The following is a 23,358-nucleotide window of genomic DNA, read 5'->3' on the forward strand; positions in this document are numbered from 1 at the left end:
AAATTAATAAAATGAACTGTTTTTATAAGAAAAGAAAGACTACAGGTGTAATGTACGACCAAATTTTTAAGATGCCATCTGTTTCCTAAAGCAACCATAGTTTTCTTAGGAATGTGTAGAAATGATTATCGAGTTACGAAGTTTCAGAAGCGGGGTTCCAAACTCGGTGGACCACCCTCGTGGATGTGCCCCTGTTACGAACATCTTAACATCAGGGATGTATGCAGGAATTTATTTCGGGAGGGGTCTAAAGCGTTTCGGGGGTTCCAAATACAATTTGAGGCTAAATTATATGAACATTTATAAAATTCCCCTAAAAGTAGACTACATTTACAAAAAAGTTGGAATTTCGGGGGAGGGTCCAGACCCCCAGGACCCACCCCCTGCGTACGCCCCTGCTTAACATCTACACGGACTTCTAAAGGTCCGGGGACCACCGACTGGGAAATATTACGCAGGAACAATCTTTATAAAAAAAATATTCGAACAAAAAAATCCTTTCATTCTCTCAGAGAAGAGACGAATGTTTAATGAAAATGAATGATCATGAAAGAATCGATGAAATGATAATGTGGAAGGAAACAGGAGAATCCTGAGAGAATTACGGAGTTGTCCACAGACAAAATGTTGTCCCCACAAGCTCACATGGCCAGGTATGAACCAGGAACCTCTCGCATCAGAGTTCTACCATTGGTATTCATTGGAATCTGGAATCCCATGCAAATTATTTATCGTATCAGTATACTAAATCTCGGCCAATGGCTTAAAAATCCTTTAAATCTTATATAAATCATAACTCATATTAGGTTATGTACAGAATTATTTTCACAAGACTTTAGTAATAATGAAAAAAGATAGTACAGAACATAACATTATACGCATCTTTTTGTTAGCTCTCGTTTTGGAAAGTCTGATTCTGTTTTCGATTCCAACTGAAAAAAAAAAAAAAAAAGATTTTTCATTCTAAGCTATGATCGTGAGGAAATTGAGGTAGTGGGATTCAGGCCCGTATCCACAGGGGGCAAGGGGGCACGGCCCCCCTTAAACTTTGGTTGACCTCCCTAAAAGTTTCACGGTAGGCTTGCAAATGAACTATAATATGGTGATGAAGTATAATATGATTGGGTCGATCCCCCCCCCTAAATTCTACCGCCCCCAATAAATTTTTGGATTGGCTACGGGCCTGGTGGGATTAGTTTAGCGATCTAGAAATAACATATTGGTTTCATCAGACACTGTCAAGATGTCACCAGACAGTGTATGAGGTAGCCAATATGTTCATTTACTTGGCAACTGTTATACATGTATAATTTTTAACCCTGCACCACTCGCGCGGTGTTAGGTATCAACAACCCCCGCGTGGGGTCACAGTGATCCCACTTTATATTAAACGTATTTTTTTGTGTACGACAAAAGTTGCAGTAAACAACTAACTAATTGTTGGCCTTGAAGTAGACAATACAACAGACAGCTAGTAGGGGGTGGCCGGGTCAGAATTGCCAACTGTCTAGGAGAGCCAAACAAAAAATATCCCTCTGAGGTCATATTTACCCCACGCGAGGGTTGCAGGGTTAAATAAACGTTGCTTTGTTTAATTGGTTTGTATTTCGTGTTTAAGGGTATTCACTACAGCGAAATTAAACTACCGCTAATTTTTAGAGTTTTTCTGTAATATCTTCAAAACAAATAAAAAATATTCGAAAAGCAGAAACGTAGTGAACTAGACAATATGTTTTTTGCATGTGATACCTTTTACCACAATTCACCTATCTGTTTTTGGTATGCCGCTATTTACAGAACCCGCAAAAAAATGTTAAGTCTATCTACAGTTACAAATCGAAATCAGATAGATGAGTTGTGGTAACGGTATCACATGCAAAATCGTATTGTCTAGTTCACTACGTTTCTGTTTTCTGAATATTTTTTATTTGTTTTGAAGAAAATCTCTTGTCGTCGCGAATTCTGTCGAGGAATTTGAAGCTTAAAATATATAAAACGATAATCATGCCTGTTGTTCTGTATGGTTGTGAAACATGGTCGCTTACTCTGAGGGAAGAACATAGACTGAAAGTATTTGAGAACAGGATCCTGAGAAGAATATTCGGACCCAAGAGGAACGAGAATGGGGAATGGCGGAAGCTTCATAACGAGGAACTACATAGTTTATACGGTTTACCCAACATTGTTAGGGTCGTCAAGTCTAGGAGGCTTAGGTGGGCAGGTCATGTAGCTAGAATGGAAGAAAGTAGAAACGCTTTCAAAGTCTTGACTGGTAGACCCATAGGAAAACGACCATTAGGAAGACCTAGGCGCAGATGGGAGGACAATATTAAGATGGATCTCGCAGAGATAGGAATACAAAGTAGAAACTGGATCCAATTAGCTAAGGATAGAAGTCAGTGGAGAGCTTTTGTGAACGCGGCACTGAACCTCCGGGTTCCATAGGCCATAGAGTTAGTTAGTTAGTTAGTTAGTTTTGAAGAAAAAACTCTAAAATTAGCGGTAGTTTAATTTCGCTGTAGTGAGGACCCTTACGTTAAAAAGAAATTATAGTGTTTAACGTACATTATATTGTGAGAGACAGTTAGTTATACAAAACAGTGTCTGATATATAAAAAAAATAACCACATTCGTGACACGACTGCTATTTTCTGAGAAGCAAATATTGTCTGATAATGAATGAAATACACTGCCAACTTCTGGATGATGATTTTTATTATCTGAAATGGCGACACTTGGCGATATGAAAAGTACGAAGTGATACAAATACGCACGTTTCAACATACTAACGAGAATGTACGTCCTTTTGTTTTTTTTTTTCTTCGCATTAGCGGAATTTAGAGTATTTCTGTTTTTCCTTGATATCAACGGGAATTTAAATATATTTTACTTAGTTCTTCTTCAAATGTAGTTATGTTCCTTGATTTTCCAAAATAAATATGAATTATTTATGCATTTAATATCACTTAAATGTGATCATTACATCTTAACAAAATTTAATTTTCACAAAGTAAAGGATACTTGAATATATCTGAGGCAGCAATGGAGTGGGTAAATGGATCAAGATTTGTGAGTGGGTCTTGGCCCACTGCGACCCACCACTCACTGTGATCCACTCTGGTGCACCGACTCTTTCTACTCTGCGGGGGCCGCGGTGGCTCAGTGGTAGAGCGTTCACCTCTGGTGCTAGGGGTCCCGGGTTCGATCCCAGCCCCCGCCAAGTTAACTTTGTGGTGAACAAACACCGTGTGCGTGGGGTTTTCTCGGGGTTCTCCCGTTTCCTCCCACTTTCTTCATTCCACCATTTCATTCATTTCTCATCATCACCGTCTCCTTTAGTCTAACCGGCATAACCGTGGGACGTAGAACTCAAAGATTTCATTTCATTTCATTTCATTTCTTTCTACTCTTCATAGAAGACAGCATCTTTTGAACACTGGTGAATTTGTTTATGTTTTACTTTCTAGGTCTCCATTTACCTTCCTTTTTCATTTGTTACTGTTTACTTACATTAGGGAAATATATCTAACTGAAAAAAAAATTTCAGCCACTTTCGAATATTGATATTTGTATTTGTAATACTACCAAAACTTTCAAATTTAGTCCTATTTTTCACTGAAAAGTATCTGTAATTCAACAAGGAAATAATTATATATGATAATTAAACGAAAATTCATTGTAATATGGCCCATGACAACCACTTCACTACTTTATATCTTAAAGGGCAGATGCACTGGTATTTTAACAGAGCGGTGCTTGAGTGATTGACCGTAGAAATTTAAACTCCGATTAGTAATAGCTGTACAATCCTTACTCAGTGGAGAGAAGGATCAGAGTTTGATGATGATGGGTTTTGGTAGGTGGTAGATCATGGAGGGTCGTGGGTAACAGTCGGTCACGGTGGGTAGTTGGTAATTATGTATGGTGGATCAGTGTGTCATGGGCAAGTTTTCATTGACCCATGCCCTCTCTGATTTAAAGAATAAATCAGTAAAAACACTGTAGTTTATATCAACGCGATTCTATATCCTTTTATTATAGGCAACCAACATATTTTTGCTACTGCTCAGGTTGCATACAAAGTAAGGAATATTATAAATTTTAAATGGAATATGGATATCCACAGTTAACGTCATCGTTACCATTGAAGATGTTAACGGATTGAGACAATTAATAAAATCGGCCAAGATACTCACTCTAAAAAATCAAAACACTGACACTGTAGTTTATATCAACGCGATTCTATATCCTTTTATTATAGGCAACCAACATATTTTTGCTACTGCTCAGGTTGCATACAAAGTAAGGAATATTATAAATTTTAAATGGGATATGGATATCCACCGTTAACGTCATCGTTACCATTGAAGATGTTAACGGATTGAGGCTATTGCAAAAAATAACGCTTTCGTTCAAGAGTTATTGCGTGGAGTAACGTACGTACGTACGTACTACCATTACCCCCTCACAAGCCCCACTGTGTGATTCTAATAATAACATTAGCCATAGCCACTGGTAACTATCCACGCGATTCTTGATTGAAAACTATTCTAAAGAAATCGTTATGGTTATCACATAATTTAATCACAGCTAACACAGTTTATAGTTATCACACGGCTTAGGACTTATTACCTTACGCTAGCTCACACTTGCACTTTCTTGAGTTCGAAGACGCTATTTTCAATGAGACTTATGCCATCTCATATTTGTAGTCTCTCGAGTTCGGACTACCTATTCTCGATGAGACCCACGATAGATCGTACTCGTACCCTCTCGAGTTCGGACTCGCTAATCTCAATAAGGATCACGCTAGCTTAAGATTTGCATTCTCTTGAATTCGAACTCGCCAATAAGTCTCGGTCTCTGGTTTACTATTCCTACTATACCACTCATCATCATCACCATCATAGGTATTCTGCAATTATTGGCAGGTCACTTGCCCCAACTGGGCACCTTCCATGCTCCACGGCCTTTCGTCAACCTCTTCGTCTTCAATACGATTTTTCTGCTTTGATATCGTCCACCAATTGTAATCTCCTTCGCACCTCCCTCTCTTTCCTGCCCCCCTACTCTCTAAGCATGTCCCTCATAATACAATACCTTCTCAGCCAATGACCCAATGAAATGAAAAGAAATCTTTGAGTTTTACGTCCCACGATTATGCCGGCTAGGTTAAAAGAGACAGTGATCATGAGAAATGAATGAAATGGTGAAATGAAAAAGTGGAAGGAAACGGAAGAACGCCGAGAAAACATATGCACACGATGTTTGTCCATCACAAAGGTCATTTAGCGGCAGCTGGGGTCGAAACAAGGGCCTTATGCACCAGAGGTGAACGCTCTACCATTGAGCCAGCGCGAACCAGGAAAATTTCCAGTTTAACGTCCCACGATTATGCCCTTTTAGGCTACGGGAGACGATGATTAAACAATCGACTGATGATGGAAGAATTGGTAGAATAGAAATGTGGGAGGAAATGGGAGTTCCCCGAGAAAACCCACAGACACGATGCAGTCCATTACAAATTTATTTGGCCGGGGATCGAATCAGTGACCCCACACAGCAAAGGTAAGTGCTTTACCACTGAGCCACAGTACCCCCCACCCAAAGAAAAAAAGGAGATTTTTTTATATTTTCACTACAATTGTATGTAGATCTTTATATATAAAAGAAGCCCTGAGCGAGTGACTGACTGACCGACCGATCGACGCTTAGGCCAAACCCCTTAAGATAGAAATTTGAAACTTTGACAGAGTATAAGACTCGTGACGTGAGGTACCACTAAGGAAGTATTTTTTTGGAAAATCAAAGAGGAAGAAAGGGAGTGGCAATTATTACAATAAAATATTCAGATCTCCGAATCTCTGAGGGATAGAAACATGAAATTAGGTATTTAGGCTTCTCATTTAAAATAAGTAAAGAAGTGTTTCATCGTTTTTTGATATTTTCCATAGAACACAAAAAGATGGAAGGAAAAAAAGATAGGAGTTACAATTTCTGTAGTAAAATAGTCATATCTCGAAATCCCTTACGGTTAGAGACATGAAATTTTGTATTAATTTGGCTTTTAATATAAATAAATAAATATTCAAGATATGTTTAGGCGTTTTCTGAGGTTTCCTTCGAAGAGAACAAAATAAGGTGGGGGTTTTAATTGTTATAATAAGCTGGCTATATCTCCAAATCCTTTAATATTACAGTCATTTTAGGGATATGAAACATGCTATATAAGCTACTTATTCAAAGCAAATGGGCATGCGGTACAGCTTTTTGGGGAATTTTCGATTTTAACGAGAGAAAGGAGGTAATTTGTATATTTTTTCTTAATGCAGAAAAACGACTTCAAGGTTGTCAGTCTCACCATCAAGGCAAAATTAATTTTTGAATGGTTCACCCGTTAAAAACCAGTTGGATCGGGATGGATTTTTTAAAAAATCATTTTACTTTGATTTGCGTACTCAAAGGGAGAACGTGTTTAAATTTTTCGCAAAGAATATTGCCATAAACGTATTCTTGTCGTGCGAAGACGCAAAGGTTGAAATATGAGGTGCGAGGCCGAGCAAAGGGGTTTTGCGACTAGGACAATCTCCATTCATAATCTAATGTATTAATCATTTCCCTGAAGATGCTGAAATTAACCAATGTTATCTCCCTGGAGATACAAACTATGATATAATATGGCCGGCCTAACGGCTTTTATTTGAGTAATATATGGCCAGTGTATCAACTCCCATTGCATTTCTAGCTTTTCAGACCAAAGTTCGTTACCTCTTAATTTAATCTGACTAATCGTAAAACCGAAAATTGTCTCGAATGGGAATCAAACCGGGAATAACGAGCGTTATGTAACTGTCACAAAAATAACGCAAATTTTAAACAATGATTGATCCTCACCTCCCCCATAACTTCTTCCAGAAAAGAACTTTCGTTTTGAAGTACGAATTATTTCTCAAAATGTTTGTATTGTAAACTAGTTATGAATTAAATATGAGGATTATTTAAATACGAATTTCTAATGCATTCTCTCAAAATCTTTTGTTCTCCACATGGGAACGAAAAACAAACATACAAAGAAACAAAACATATCACTTACCTTCAGGTCCTTGAAGAATATCGAGTTTCGCGCCCAATCGACTTGAGAGAAGAGGTTTTGATCCAGCACTTTGCACATAAGTTCGAAAAGATCCACTTCACACTGGTTGTAGGTCTGATTCTGAAGGAGACCGAATAACGAGTTTTGCCACTCTCTATCGTCCACTGCTTGCACAAAGTCCCTGATGAGCGGCGAGATCTTCACCGTGTTGGGAACTGCCCCGTCGTATTGGAAGGTCTTGGGCGAGAGCGAATGCGGTGACGGGGTTGTAGAGTTTGGACTCGCCCACAGTTTATGATCCGCTCCGAGGATCGCTGGGCCGTTGGCTGCCACGTGGTTGTTGGTCGTCGCGGTGGTGGCCGTGGTCGTCCCAACGCCGAGCGGGGCGAGGGACTGGTTGATGGGACTGGGCGACGAGTCAGGGGACGACGTAAGTGACGACACTTGAGGGATTTGGATCTCCTGTTTGATGTGAAGATTCGAACCACCGGGCGCTGCAGCGAAATGACCCGTTCCAGCAGGTGTGCTATACGTGAGGGTAACCGCTTCGTTAATACCGGGTACCGTCATACCCGGCCTCTGGGCTGAGAGCTGCCGCTGTCTCATCAATTGTAGTTTTCGAGCTCGGTCTCTTTTGTACATGGGTCCGAATTTATTCCTCCCTCCCCGCATTCGGTCCGCTCGGACGGCTGCAAAGACAAAAGAAAATAACAATATATTAGAATTTGTAAACAAGCACATCAAAATAGAAACAATAAACAATGTCTAAAATAAGAAATTAAGATATTTTATTAAAAAAATATACAGGGCGTTCAGAAAAATCTGGCGCTGTTTTCCACACAGATCATCATTAGATAATGGAAAGAATAAGAGTAGAAAGGAATGTCACAAAAGTGAGCGTAGTTTTTGTTGTACTAAAAATTATATATATAATTTAAAGGGTAATGAAAAACAATAAAAATAAATGAATAATAGAAGTCAAGTTCATATCTTCATATCTCAAACCAATGTTTTGTTTATTATTTCAAAACCATTTTCTACCAGTGGCGGCTTTTGCGAGAAATCATAGGGTAAAAAATTAAATGTTATTGCTACAACAAAAGGCAAGAAAGGATCATACGGTTTCAGAATACTATATACAAAAGTTAGCTACTGCCAATAACCACTTTCATATAGAAATATTATAAATATTAGATCGTTTCAAGCTGTAAATATTTGTTTCTAACCTTACTATCTAGAAAAGTTCCTTAGTTAGTTTATAGTCATAATGCTTTTTATTCTACACTAATCTAATTTTAAAGGTTGTAACCTCAGTATAATACAACAGCCACTTTCTTATTAAAAATTCTATACTAAAATACCTTCAATTATACCCATTAAAAACTACCCTGTAAGTCACACATTACATAATAAAATACACATCATAGTACTTCTGCACTAGGTTACTATCTTTCGCATAACAGTACCTAATATAACATTTTGTACTTGACATTCTCAATCTAACATAACATAATTAATTGATTTATGATTCGTTATTAAAACGAAATATACCATGTCTCAAAATATTAAACGTCTCTAACCTTTTTGTCAAAAGCATCTCCAAACATAATAAACAATACTATTATACAATTCTAGAACACGTTCTCCTTTAATATATACGATTTTGATTCGATTTTAAGTTTAGCGACCCTTTCAGCAGCGAGGCTATATGAGACGTGGACTTACAGCTCAACAAAGGAAGCGAACCACATGAGCTCCTAGACGTGTACGCTAATCGTTTAACCACAAAGGGGCTCTCTTCATTCCCGAGAACCATGTATCGAATGACAGAACACTTTAGTACAGAAAATCCCGACGAACTTAATGCTGAGTTTACGCATATACCCAGTTTCATCTTTCTTATTCGACAGGCTAGTGAGAGAGTGTATTTTTGGTATAAATTTTGAACTAATCTACCCCCTTAGTCAAAGTAAAATGACAAAAGCCAGCTCAAAGTTAATTTTAAATTATTCAACTGTTTCCACGTGATGCGATCATGAGCAAACTACAAAGCCTTCAGTGTGAAGAAAGCAATAGTAGAAAATGTCCTCCATGCTCCCTTCAATTAAAAATAAGAATTTTCAGAATCTTTGGGACACAGGTCCGTTTATTTTCAATGAGTTTATATACCGTAATATAACAGTTTCGTGACAAACTTAATTATCGCATAAATTATGATTCCACATGATTCGTGTGAGTATTGAACTCGAACATTATGCAAAAATGATGAAAAATGACTTGAAGCTTTCGAAATGAAAACTTGACCCACGACCCACACCGTGACACCCTCTGACCCCATGACCCACTCGTAAGATACTAATGTTTTCGCAAAAATTCGAACCTCCACAACCTCTTAGGATATGTATTATAATGACAGCGATATAATAACATCCCAGTTGGGATTGAGGCCTAAACTATACACCAGAAGTCATTGCATTTGGGTTGACATTTGGCCGTGATGATCACATACACATAGTTACATTCATTTTTATATAATTAATTCATATATTAGAGGTCATTCAAAAATATATTTATCCAGTGGCCAGCTTTCAGATGCTGTCTACAATGCACTGAGCAGAATGGCTTGATGGGTCGTAGTGGGTCATAGTGGGTGGTGGGTCGTAGTGGGTCACGTTCTGTTGATCACGACCTATTCAGAAATCTTGACCAACTTGAGTTCTACAGAGATCTAGACTTATAAGGGATCGAAATTACAACCTCCCACACCGCGAGTTGAACCATTTTGTCCTAGACCATTTAGCAGTCAGGTAGCTCTTTATTCGACATTTATTAAGCAAAATTAAAGTAAACATCGTTATAAAGGGAATAATCCTATGTCGAGGAAATTGTAAATTCTAGGAAACAAAAACGCATTACGTCCAATTAACAGACGTAAGCATTGTCGGAAATCTTCATAAAATAAACGCCAATTATGCTTATTGGGATGAAAATAATTATTGTGCTGTTGCATGACAATATTCGTTCTAAACAGCAAAATTTAATAATAGATATTAACGAGGAAAAAATCTTCCGGCCAATTATAGTATTAAACTGCCCTTCTAAAAACATGTTATGACTGTGTTATATAAAAAGGAATATTCTTTTGGAAAAATATCCTCAATAATAATAATAATAATAATAATAATAATAATAATAATAATAATAATAATAATAATAATAATAATAATAATAATAATAATAATAATAATAATAATTCAATTGTAATATATGCTTGTTTTCAAGCGAATCCCGAACCGTAACAATCGTTCACAAGAAGTGAACTGATGCTAAAGTAAATCGACTTCCTAGAATAAGACTATCGTAACTCTAAAATGTTCATTTTACAGGTAAGCTAAAAACTACAGAAACTTGATTTTCTTCTCTACTTTGGGAAATTGTAACGTTGTTTCAATACGTATAACGTTAATTATTGTAGAGAAAACCTTTCTTAAATGCGTACACATTACGAGTATTGCACATTAAAAATTGATATTACGATAGTCTTATTCTGGGGGTGCAAGATGTACTTAGGGACTACAAGGTATCTACTTCTGTCAAATATTTTCATTGTTGGTTTGGATGATGCACACGTTGGCTTATATAGCCATTCTTTCTTGCTTTCAGAACTCTTCAGATATATAAAAACACTGCACAGATCAAGGAGGTTATAAAACAGAGGATCTGCCCTTAGAACAAAATCTTGAAGCCATACGTCACAGTTTCACCACTTCTACTCTGCCTACTCTGCCCAATAAGATCGCAATGTTTGGAGCCAACATTCATGGCGGAAACCAAAGTAGCGAATCAGACAATGGCGAGACAGCAGAGTAGCCAATCAGACGTGCCGATACTCGGCAGTTTTTTGGCTTCATAGTTTTAATAGGATGAAGATACATATGGACAGATACTCAGAGAGAAGTGAGAAGAGTGCATCGCGTAAACAGTTTTATTATACCTTAACACTATGGTGCGTAAACGAACACGGAAGACTAACACTTCCACACTAGACAATGTCATAACAATACAAGATTCTGATTCACAACAGTCAACTGAAACAGAGAAGAACTTCGACATTTCACCCACCAACACTAATACAGAGAAGAACTCAGAAACCTCACCCACCAACACCAATACAGTGAAGAACTCAGAAACCTCACCCACCAACACAAATACAGAGAAGAACTTAGTAACTTCACCCACCAATACAAATACAGAGAAGAACTCTTCTACCCACAACAGAAAACTCTCTATTCTAAAACATTATGTATTCACAAACCTAGCTGCCCATTTCTATGAAAACAATGAATTTTTCGAATATATAAGTGAGAATCTTCCAGACTACAGAAGAAGTTTACGTGGCCGTCAAACCACAAACGGAGAAGGATTTCACCTACTCATTGAAAATCAGGAGACCCTCGATGCATTTCACAACCAGTTCAAAATAACAGATTTCGGCCCCAAAGCCAAAATGTCCACCATACAGACTCCTGAAGACATCAAGAAGGCAGACGGTCTCTTACCATCACCTAAGAACACACAAAACAAGAAAAACAGCAAACATATTTATACTTGTGTCATAAAAGGTGTAGATGTAGACTTCACAGTTCAAGAGCTTAAGGATTCATTCACAGATGCTGGACTGGATTATTGCAACTTAACAAGAATTCGTAACTCTGCTGGTCCACTTCCACTAATCAGGCTTTTTTCCACCAACCCAGAAACCATTAGCAGCTTAATTGCGAAGGGTATCATCATCAACAACAAGAAGCATCGAGCAGAGGCATCAAGATCAGCGCCAAGACCTACACCATGTTTTAATTGTTACAATTACGACCATCCAACCCATGTTTGTACTCAGAGTAGAGTCTGTTTTCGTTGTGGCGAAAGTCACAGTTCACCTTGTGGAAGACCGATTAATCGCTGGTTCTGTGCTACCTGCAAGACAATAGGACATCGTACCGGCAGCAGCGACTGCCCCAAGAGGCCTCAATTCACAGAAAGAAGACAGATCATCCCAAACATTTTAAATACAATCGAATTTCCACCACTTTCAGAATCCGGCCCTTGCAAGGACCACAATCAGGATCCTACCATCCAAGATGAAGAAGAAGAAGCAGCAGAACCAAATTCACAACCGGCTAACCAATGTTTAGATTTTCAAGACAAAATTAATGCAGCAATAGAACAGGCCACAAATTCCATCATGAAATGGGTAGCATCAATACTTGCAATAGTTACTGAACCACCGAAACAAAAAACACTCCATCAGGCCATTTCTCAAGCCACTCGTCAAATATTCCGAAAACAATTAAACATACTTACAACCACACATGGAAACATTTACATCACTCACAAAAATCTACCATCCAGTGGCACAGAAAAAAATTACAGCGAATTCCTCCCATATTACATACAACCATCTCTCTATACACAACACCTTAACAAATACACATTCATAGAATTACATTAACACACACACAATGTTTTTGAACTCAGTGCCAAAGGCTTCTTTCTTTGGCACTCTTCACGGATTTACAAAGGGAAGAAGATATCAAGATCAGAAGCTCAAACCATGGACATAAGAAGATTTTCCAACGGCCAAGTACAGGACCACGCACAGGACCATCTACCTGATGGAAGAACTTATACATCGGCTTCACTCCACTTCGGAATCACACACATAGAAGACCCAAGAACAGAAGCCTACGTGTTAAGACTTGTTGAGACCAATTGTGCGCTTAACATCGCTGCTACCAATTCATCACATACATTTATTAATCCTTTCTCTGGATGAAATAGCAAAATGCTAATATATCCTTCCATCTTTATGAGATGGTAAAAAGATTATGCCTATGCCTATGGACAGATACTCTATTTTACATAATCCTAGGCACAGAAAGTGAATAATTTTGGCCACTCACCGTGAATCAAACCTAATTCTTAAACAGCTAGGTCTCCCTATCTAAATCCTAAAAGTAAAAATAAAAATAAAAATATGTGAATAGAGTCTATACTTAAAAATTCAGTCGGAAAATATAGCCAACTATGACTCCGGAATCCAAACTCTCCACAGCATATTTTGCCCGATATTACGAACACTGCTTTGCAATCCGAACACACAGCACAATTTTTCGTACGTTTCTCCTACGCTTGGGGCATCCATAATCTTTGCTTTTCCGTTCGTTCTCGTAAGCTCAGACAGAAGGTAAAAAAAAGTGGGGGACGGGGACAACTAGAACCCAGACTATGATAACTGTATCATGAGTTGACTATAAACTTTCAAAAATATATAAATAAGAGCTTCAAATATTTTTGTCACTCAAACAACTGGGGAGCCTCGACACCTCTGTCTCTGGGCTAGATCCGCCACTGCGTAAGCTAAAGTCAAAGCACCTCGTGCCGTTTCTTGCTGTTAATTTTATGCTTCCTGTTTTATACTATTATTTTATATATTTAATAAGACTTAATAGTGGACTAAGGAAGTTGATCAAGCATTGGACTGTATAGTTCAGAGATTTGGACATTAAGGAAGTTAAGAGAAGAAATATTTAGAGAGCTTCGAAATGTGGTGCTGGAGGAAAATAGAGAAGATAAAATGGACAGAGAAAGTTAACAAATGATGTTTTGAAACGGATAACAGAGAAGAGGATGCTTCTATCCACCATCCTTTGTTGAAAGGTCAATTGGATTGGATACATCTTGCAAAGAAATTGTCTTCTTCATACCGCCAAAGAAGGAAAGAAGGAAAGCGAGGAATAGGATGAAGAGGAGCACAACTCGATGATTTCACAAATAGAAGAAAATATTGGGAGTTAAAAGAGGAACCTGAATATCAAGAAACGTGGAAGAAACATTTCCAGGCCCAAATCTAAAATTGAAAAAAGAAAGAAAACTTATTAATCCCAGGACCTGCCAAAAGGCACAATACTTTAATAATAATAATAATAATAATAATAATAATAATAATAATAATAATACAGCATTATAAGAACTGAGGAAGCCTTGGTACAAATAAAATATAAACTCGTGAGAATAGTCTATTATTATAACTAACTAACTAACTAACTCTATAGCCTATGGAACCCGGAGGTTCAGTGCCGCGTTCACAAAAGCTCTCCACTGACTTCTATCCTTAGCTAATTGGATCCAGTTTCTACTTTGTATTTCTATCTCTGCGAGATCCATCTTAATATTGTCCTCCCATCTGCGCCTAGGTCTTCCTAATGGTCGTTTTCCTATGGGTCTACCAGTCAAGACTTTGAAAGCGTTTCTACTTTCTTCCATTCTAGCTACATGACCTGCCCACCTAAGCCTCCTAGACTTGACGACCCTAACAATGTTGGGTAAACCGTATAAACTATGTAGTTCCTCGTTATGAAGCTTCCGCCATTCTCCATTCTCGTTCCTCTTGGGTACGAATATTCTTCTCAGGATACTGTTCTCAAATACTTTCAGTCTATGTTCTTCCCTCAGAGTAAGCGACCATGTTTCACAACCACACAGAACAACAGGCATGATTATCGTTTTATATATTTTAAGCTTCAAATTCCTCGACAGAATTCGCGACGACAAGAGATTTTGAACCGAATAGTAACACGAATTCCCTGCTTTTAGTCGACATTTAATTTCTTCGTGAATATGATTTTCGTCTGTTAATATTGATCCTAAATATTTGAAAGTATCCACTTTATCAAAAGCATTATTTAATATTTTAACGCCTCCACAATTTGCCGTATTACGGTCCCGACGCACTTCCATGTATTTAGTTTTCTCTGCATTTACTTCTAAACCCATGTCCCTGCAAGCGTTTAATAAGATCTCTGCATTTATTTCTACTGTTCTCCTATCATCTCCTATTAAATTTTACATCATCAGCATATGCCATAACCTGGTGAATGCCGTTCAACTCTAGGCCCTGGTTGCTATCTTTGATTTTCCTTATGGCGCATTCCAGCACAAAGTTAAATAATAATGGCGACAACGCATCTCCTTGTTTCAGGCCATTTTCGACGTGGAAGCTCGTGGACAAAAATTTTCCTACCCGGACTTTACTTTGGGATTCACTTAAACATATCTTAATTAATCTAATTAGCTTTCTCGGTATTCCAAGTTCTGTAAGAACGTTGTATAATGTTTCTCTCCTAACCGAGTCGTAAGCCTTTCTAAAATCAATAAATAGTTGATGTACCGGGGTATTGTATTCCCACTTCTTTTCGAGTATTTGGCGAATGGTAAATATTTGGTCGATAGTTGATCGATTTTGTCTAAATCCGCACTGATAATCTCCAATAATTTCATCTGCGTATGAGGTCAATCTTGCTAACAGAATATTTGAAAGGATTTTATAGGATGTTAACAGAAGAGAAATGCCTCGATAATTATTAGTCAGTTTTGTCGCCTTTCTTGTGAATTGGAACAATGATTGATTCTTTCCACTCTTGTGGCAATTCTTCCTTGTTCCAGATAAGGAGAATGAGTTTGTGTATCTTGTTCCACAATTTTTCGCCTCCAGCTAAAATTAACTCAGCCGGAATTTCATCTACACCCGGAGATTTGTGTTTCTTCAATTTCTTTATAGCGGCTTCCACTTCTATTCGATTGGGTTCTGGAATATACGGTTCTGCGGTGTGTATCTCCTTTTCTCCACGCACATTAGTTTTTGGCTGCGTGTTCAGCAAATTGTCAAAGAAATCTTTCCATCTATTTAATAGGCTATCCGTATCGGTGAGAACTGTTCCGTCAGATTTCTTTAATATATAAGCACGAGGTTGATAGCCTTTCTTAAATTCGCTGATCCCCTTATACATGTCCCGAATATTTTTGTTTTTACTATTATCTTCAAGTTCCTTAATTTTAGCTTTCAAAAAATCCCGTTTCTTTGTTCTAAAAGTTTTGGAAGTTTCCCGCCTGATATCTGCGAAATTTTGTGTAGTTGTTTCATTCGGATTTTGTAGCCACCGTAATTTTGCCTGTTTTCTCTTCTCTGCTAGTTTAATGCATTCTTGGTCGAACCATGGTTTGTTCCTACGTATTTCCGCGTGTCCCAATTTTTCTATTGCTGAACTTTTAATGCTATCTCTAATTGCAATCCAAGTATTCTCAACACTAGTACACTCCGAGTTTTCTAAAACCGCGAATCTATTCGAAACTTCAATCTGGTATTCCTCTCTTACGTGGCTCTCTTCTAATTTCTTTAAATTAAATCTCTCCGTTTTCGGACATTGAATATTACCTTTATTCAACGATAATCTCTCCCGTATTATCGCTACTACCAGGTAGTGATCAGTGTCACAATCAGCCCCTCTAAACGACCGGACGTCAATTATGCTAGATTGTCTTCTTCTATCTACTAAAACGTGATCAATTTGATTATGTGTTTTTGTGTCTGGTGATGTCCAAGTGTATTTATGAACGTCGCGATGTGGGAATTTTGTACTCTTCACGATTAGGTTTTTGGATGTTGCAAAGTTCACGAGTCTAACACCGTTGTCATTACTTTCCTTATGCAAACTTTCGTTCCCTATAATCGGTTTGAAAATATCCTCTCGTCCTACCTTCGCATTGAAATCCCCTAATAGAATCTTCATATGGTATCGCGGGAGTTGGTCAAATATCCGTTCCACTTCTTCGTAAAAACTATCTTTTATATCGTCACCCTTATCTTCAGTTGGAGCATGTGCATTTAAAACAACAATATCACACCACCGTCCCTTAAGAGTAATAAAAGAAAGTCTGTCAGTAACAAATTCAACCCGTTTAATTGCTGGTAATATTCGTTTGTGAACGAAAAACCATGTTCCTAACTGGTGATTTTTATTTCCTTCCCCGTAAAAGAACGTAAAATTTCCGGAATTCTCAGATCCATTTCCTTCCCACCTAACTTCCTGAACTCCTACTAAGTCCATCCTGTATTTCTCTAACTCACTCGTTACAGATTTTAACGCGCCTGCCCTATAAAGACTTCTAATATTCCATGTTCCAAATCTCATGTCCATTTTCTTTTGCTGATGTCGTGCCAAGTTATCAGTCCTTGTCCGAGGCTTTTGTGAATGTTTCTGAACAAGTACCTTTTTTTACAGGATGAGGGTGTTAGCCTTACCCAAACCCCCAAGCTGGAGGACCACTCCTAGTCGTCTGTCCGCGACTGCTTATTCAGTATATTCGCAGATTATTATTATTATTATTATTATTATTATTATTATTATTATTATTATTATTATTATTATTATTATTAAAGATTTGATAATTGAAAGCTGTGCCCGAAGTCGCAGAAGGGGTCAGCTAAACCCACGTATAGGCAGTGATGTCAACTTGTAGGAAAATCCCATATTATGGGATTATTTTGACAATGATTTTTCGAAATGGAATAAAGGGAATTTTCGTAAAAAAAAAAAAAAAAAAATGGCGGTACTTATGGAATTTTCCATATATCTATTCCACTGACACCAACAAAATTGTTTATGTGGCGACGAGTAGACAAATTGGTCTTCAATAAATTTGAAATAAATCTCATTTGTATTCATATTTTATTATTATAAAATGCACCGAAATGAAAGAAAGTACTGTACGAAAGAAAATAAAACGAGAAACGTCCAACTTCCAAATCGTTCCATACAAAATGACTAAAGAATGAAGTTTATCTAATTTTATTACGTTCCCTACAACATTAAGGCACAAAGGTGGGATGGAAGGAAACTCACAACAAAATGTACTTATTTTCGTCAGCATGTTGAATTTCTCTCTTTCAATTAAGGAAAATACTTGTTCATAAACTTAGTAAACGCAGGCAATCGGAAATTTTTAATAATTTACTCATATCATTGTTCATGTTTTGTAAGTTTAGAAAATTTTATTAGTATAGCGGGGAAATTCAAGAGCAAAATGGGAATTTCAGCTTTTCGAGATGGGAACTTGATAACATTTCAGGCTGACATCACTGTGTATAGCCAACAAGCAAAAGGGACGAGGGATAAGGTACGTTAAGTATGCAAGGTTTATGAAGAGGACGCCAAGTAAATTAGATTGGGAACCACGAAGGGCGCCCATATTGTGGTTTCCAAGAGGGGGAGGGGCAAGTATACGCGACATTTCAAATATAGGTTCAAATTTTGCTGTAACTAATGTAAAAAATCAATTGGGTTTTCGATATTCCGAAGTACGATTTCCTCTAAGGGGGGAGCGAGCGCCCCACCTTGCTCCCCCTGATGAGCGCCCTTGGGAACCACTGTTCTAAGCATAGTGTTGTTTCCTCCTTGCACTTCGCTAGGCTTAACAATCATAATACATTGACTGAATAATAATAGAAATACGGACTGTCATGTTCCTGAAGGTGAGTTTAAGGTCAATATCACACTACGTTAATACGAACAAAATGATTTATTTTTCTTTCTTCGCAAAGTGTACGTAGGAGAAAAATCGATATATATCTGACCGCGAACTATCCTGAATTCGACTCCAGGATTCATTATTTGGTCACGTCATCTAACCCCACACACTATTGATTAATCAATTTATTGGTTTTTAGGGAGTGGCGGGGGCAGGGAGGCTGTGTAACATTCTCCTTATATTTTTATTCTGCAATTACAGTTTTCAAACCTCTTGCATTGATTCTATGTTTATTTCCTTGTCAAAGTCTAATAATAGAGCTTTTGTATTAGTGTTTACGACAAGGGTTATGTCATACAAACATCACAACAACTATTTTCATTTCACAAAACCTAATAACTTTCATCAATTGTCCTTTTGTAAAAACTGCAAATTTCCTTTCTTAGAAAATAGTGCTATTCCCTCGATACTTGCTGAATCTTTTACCTAGCTATGAAATTATGTTTTCAAGTTTATTTCACAAATATATCAAAAACAAGTAAATTTCCAGGGAGCATGGTAGTTAACTGTTGATGAGATTACTAACGAACACTTAAGAAAATCAATAAAATGTTAGAAAAAATGAGAAAGGGCTTTGAAGAATATGGGATGAAAATAAATGTTAGAAAGACAAAAGCCATGGTGATTGGAACGAAGGGGTGTGTGTCAAATATAAAAGTAGGAGGGGAGAAAATAGAACAAGTAATGACATGAAGTGCGAACGTGAAATAAAAGCAAGGATAGGAATGGCGAAAGAAGCCTTTAGGAGGAAGAAAAGTCTGTTTTGTGGAACCTTGAATAAAGAGTTGAGAAAAAGACTCATAAAATGCTTCGTGTGGAGTGTTGTACTGTATGGGGCGGAAACGTGGACATTACGTAAAGGTGACGAAAATCGACTGAAAGCCTTCGAAATGTGGGTGTGGAGAAGAATGGAAAGAATTAGTTGGGTAGAGCGGAAAACGAATGAATGTGTGTTAGAAATGGTGGGTGAGAAAAGAACACTTTTAGATATTATTAGGAAGAGGAAGAGGAGCTGGTTGGGACATTGCCTAAGAAGAGATTGTATCATGAGGGACGTCCTAGAGGGTATGGTGGCGGGAAAGAGAGGGAGGGGGCGAAGGAGACTACAATTAATGGATGATATTAAAACAGAAAGATCATACGCGAAGACGAAAAGGTTAGCGGAGGACCGTGGAGCATGGAAACTTCTCAGCTGCGGCAAGTGACCTGCCAATAAAGACAGAATACCCATGATGATGATGATGAACGAATACTTTCCCGAATGTTCGTTATTCGAATTTATACTATTATATATAAAAAAACAGTAAAAATGACTCATCATCGTACGGGGCATATTACAGCGTAAAAGGTAGAAACTTAGAAGTGTGGCCACAAAGCACGAAAAAGGAACATTTTTTTTTTTTTTTTTTTTTAAATATGAATTGTACCACTGATCAAAAAGTAAAGTTACAAACCCTGCAGTGAAACGTATATATAATTTTATACAACCAATACAGCCAACAGTTAGTACATACATTAGGTTATTTTTCGACATAGTCTCCATCGGTTGAGGCACTTGTCGCATCGTGGGATGAGTTTGAAGATTCCCTCCTGGTAAATAATCCTTTCCTTGAGTATTCAACCACGTTATCACGAAGTGTTTCACCTTCTCGTCTCAAGCAAATCGACTGTCTTTTAGGTGCTCCTTCGAGTGCGGGAACAGTGAAACTCGTTTGGAGGGAGGTCCGGCCTGTAGGGAGGGTAGTTGATGATGTCGCAGCGCAACTGTTTCAACTGCGTGGTGGTCTGTTGATGCCGTGCTGGGTCGGTCACTGCGCTCGTCCTCGGTGACGTTTTCTCTACCAGCCGCAAACTTTCGACACTATTCAGCGACATGCTGACGAGACATTACAGTCTCTTCGTAAACCTCTACCAGCTCTCGGTAAATTTCAGCCACAGTTACATATTTCGCCCACAGAAATCGAATAACTGAGCAGATTTCTTCGCGAGACCAGTTTTCCAATTGTTCTTACCAATAACTGGCGCTGTAGGTCGCGGGTGGCTGAAACTTCACAGTTGCAAACTACACATACTACAATTACGGCACACTCCTCATTCGTCTGTAACATATGAAATTACAGAAATATCTTTTTTTTTTTTTTTTTGTTCCTCCCTTGTATATTTTACGTATCCATGAAGTTCCAGGAAACTCAGCAAGTACTTTTAATTAAAAAATAAGGTAATAAATGTATTGAAACTTTCACTCCTAAAAAGTGGAACAAAAACATTTCTAAAAATACTCAAATTTTCCTTTGTTAATCAGAAAGCGCTGAACGTATGGATTTCCTTAACTTGGAGATTTGAAATTCAGAATATAGTCTTCATATTAAAAATAAGGAAACACGAATTTCAACGTTTCTGAATATCCCATTCCTAAAGTAATAAACGCAATAATATTCAAATTTCTCTTTATTCATAAAATGTGGACTGTAGGGATTCACTTAAGCTCGAGATGTGAAATTTAGCGTAAGAAATCTTTAAATAAAAATAAAAGAATACTTGCTTCAGTGTTTTTTTTTTAAATCTGCTCCAAAGGGAGAAAGGGGGGAATCGGTATTATTATATGAAAGAGCGAAAGTAACTGTCACTCACAGACGCCCAAACCATAGAAATACATCTAGAAAAATAAGCGTTGGGCAGAAAACTCCTATTATTAGGAGAGTAATGAATGAATAAGAAAGATTTATGCTAAGGGAAATACAGGGCATTCAAGTATTTTGCTTAGAACACAGTAACATGAATTCCTGACGTTAGAGAGATGAAACTGATTTTTTTTTTTGTTTGTTTGTTTGTTTAGTAAAATTCAAGCAGATTCAAATTATGATATTAAATAGGGAAAAGAACTTCTGTCAAATGCAGACTGCCAAGTTAGTAATATATCAAACAGTTTCAGAGCACATCGTTCTTAGGATCACGCAGTGGGATATATAAAAGACTGTGCTGTTAACACGTCCGTCCGTTACTCCACACGATAACTCTTGGACAAAAGCGAGTTTATTATTATTATTATTATTACAGTGAAACCTCCCTTAACGGACACCTCTATAATACGGACAGATTTTTTTGTCCCGGCAAAAATATATGTTCTCTTACGGAACAAAGCCCTCCCTTTTACGGACACTCTCAGATACGGACGCGGACAGTCCTTTTCCTCCCAAACGTTTCAATAACCTCTTCATAACGGACAGGAATTATTCTCGATTCTGCGATATATTACAGTAGACAGAAAAGTCTTTTCCCCACAGATGTATCTATCATGAGTCTACACCGGTGAACCATCAAACAGAACAACTTCAACTGAACTTGAAATTATTTTTTCTGCTCTCAATAAACTGCTTTCTGGTGGAAATCATAGAAAACCTTCAATAAGTAATAACACTCATGTAGGCTCAGTCGTATGGCCAAGAATTCTATACAAAAGATCTTCCCTTCCCTAACAAATTTAGTCCTTTTTCCTCTGGGCCTTGAATTTTTCCCGACAATTTCATAGATAACAAAACAAACGCTGTTTGCTTTACAATAACATTTTCAACGAGCAATATTTCCTCGTACTTTTTTGGAAAAGTAACATTTTTCTTTTACTTATGATACTGGAACAAGTCTGGGTTGGAGTTTTCCAGCCATCCTTTTTCACTTTTTCTAAGAAGATATTCTTTGTGATTGGGGATGAGTCAATAAACATATGTAATCACAATAACTTGCTTTTTTCATCCATTCCATGAGTACACAAACATACATACACACACATATATTTTTTCCGCAACTGTACTGAGGATTTTCAGAGGACATTTGCTAATGAGTTTAACCGGTTAGTTGATTCCTAACGCATCTTTTGAGAAGGTCCCGAGGATTTGAAATAAATTAAAAACGCTTTCCCTCCCACTTCCCCCTCCTATGTAGGAATAAAATTATTACCATACACACATTATCTTTTGCAATATACGAATATATTAACACATCCCCAGCAATAATACTATTTAACAGAAATCAATTTCTTCTTCATCCCTCCCAGTAATTCAAATACATACTAAATAGAGTATTTTCATATTGAATTTTACGTAGTTATGCTCATACATAATGTATTTACTGTATATTACTGCATACAGTTACCGTTGCGAGAAATTAAATTACTGTAACCTCTCTGTAACGGACACCTCTCAGTAACGGACAAAAATTTGTGTCCCATTGGTGTCCGTTATTGAGAGGTTTCACTGTATTATTATTATTATTATTATTATTATTATTATTATTATTATTATTATTATTTTGCAATAGACAGCAAAACCCTCTCGACCGACTTTGTTAATGGAGTCAATCAATTTAACATCTTAACGGGTACGGTGATATTCACATCCCGTTTAAAAGCTACAATATTCCCTAGCTTTTATGCAACCAGCACAGTAGCAAAGAAATATTGGTTGCCTGCAGTCAAGGATAAGTAGCTTTTCTTATTGCGACAATCTCTACTGAAATCGTTAATGAAGTCAATCTGTTATATTAACTTCTTCACATACTTTAAAATATATGACATTCCCTAGCTTCTATGCAACCTGGGCTCAGCAAAGCATTGTTGGTTGCCTATGATAAAAGGAGGTTTATGTAGCTAGTTTCGCTCCTTTTTATTTTTCACTTTTGTTGTTCATAAGAGGTGAGTTTTTATTCAAAACGCAAAAATAAAATTGATATAAAAAGATCCCTGAGAGGGAATTTATCTAACTAGCACAACATTACATTAGTACTCCATATTTATTACAGGATTTTTGTTTAAATTCATAATTTTGCGCTGACGATTGTCACAGAAG

The 23,358-nt window shown here is 37.3% G+C and overlaps 1 protein-coding gene across 2 annotated transcripts in view; it reads right to left on the reverse strand.

The window, feature by feature from the left end:
* The window catches only part of ftz-f1 (ftz transcription factor 1), a 507,056-nt gene that overhangs the window by 106,803 nt on the left and 376,895 nt on the right, over positions 1-23,358 (reverse strand). For both annotated transcript variants that reach the window (XM_081764115.1, XM_081764114.1), the window contains one exon: positions 7,094-7,782. In XM_081764115.1, coding sequence (XP_081620241.1) covers positions 7,094-7,782 — 689 coding nt within the window. The remainder of the gene's footprint in view (positions 1-7,093; positions 7,783-23,358) is intronic.

The sequence above is a fragment of the Thermobia domestica genome, chromosome 7 (assembly GCF_964235325.1).
Source record: "Thermobia domestica chromosome 7, izTheDome1.hap1.1, whole genome shotgun sequence".
Lineage (NCBI taxonomy): Eukaryota > Metazoa > Arthropoda > Insecta > Zygentoma > Lepismatidae > Thermobia > Thermobia domestica.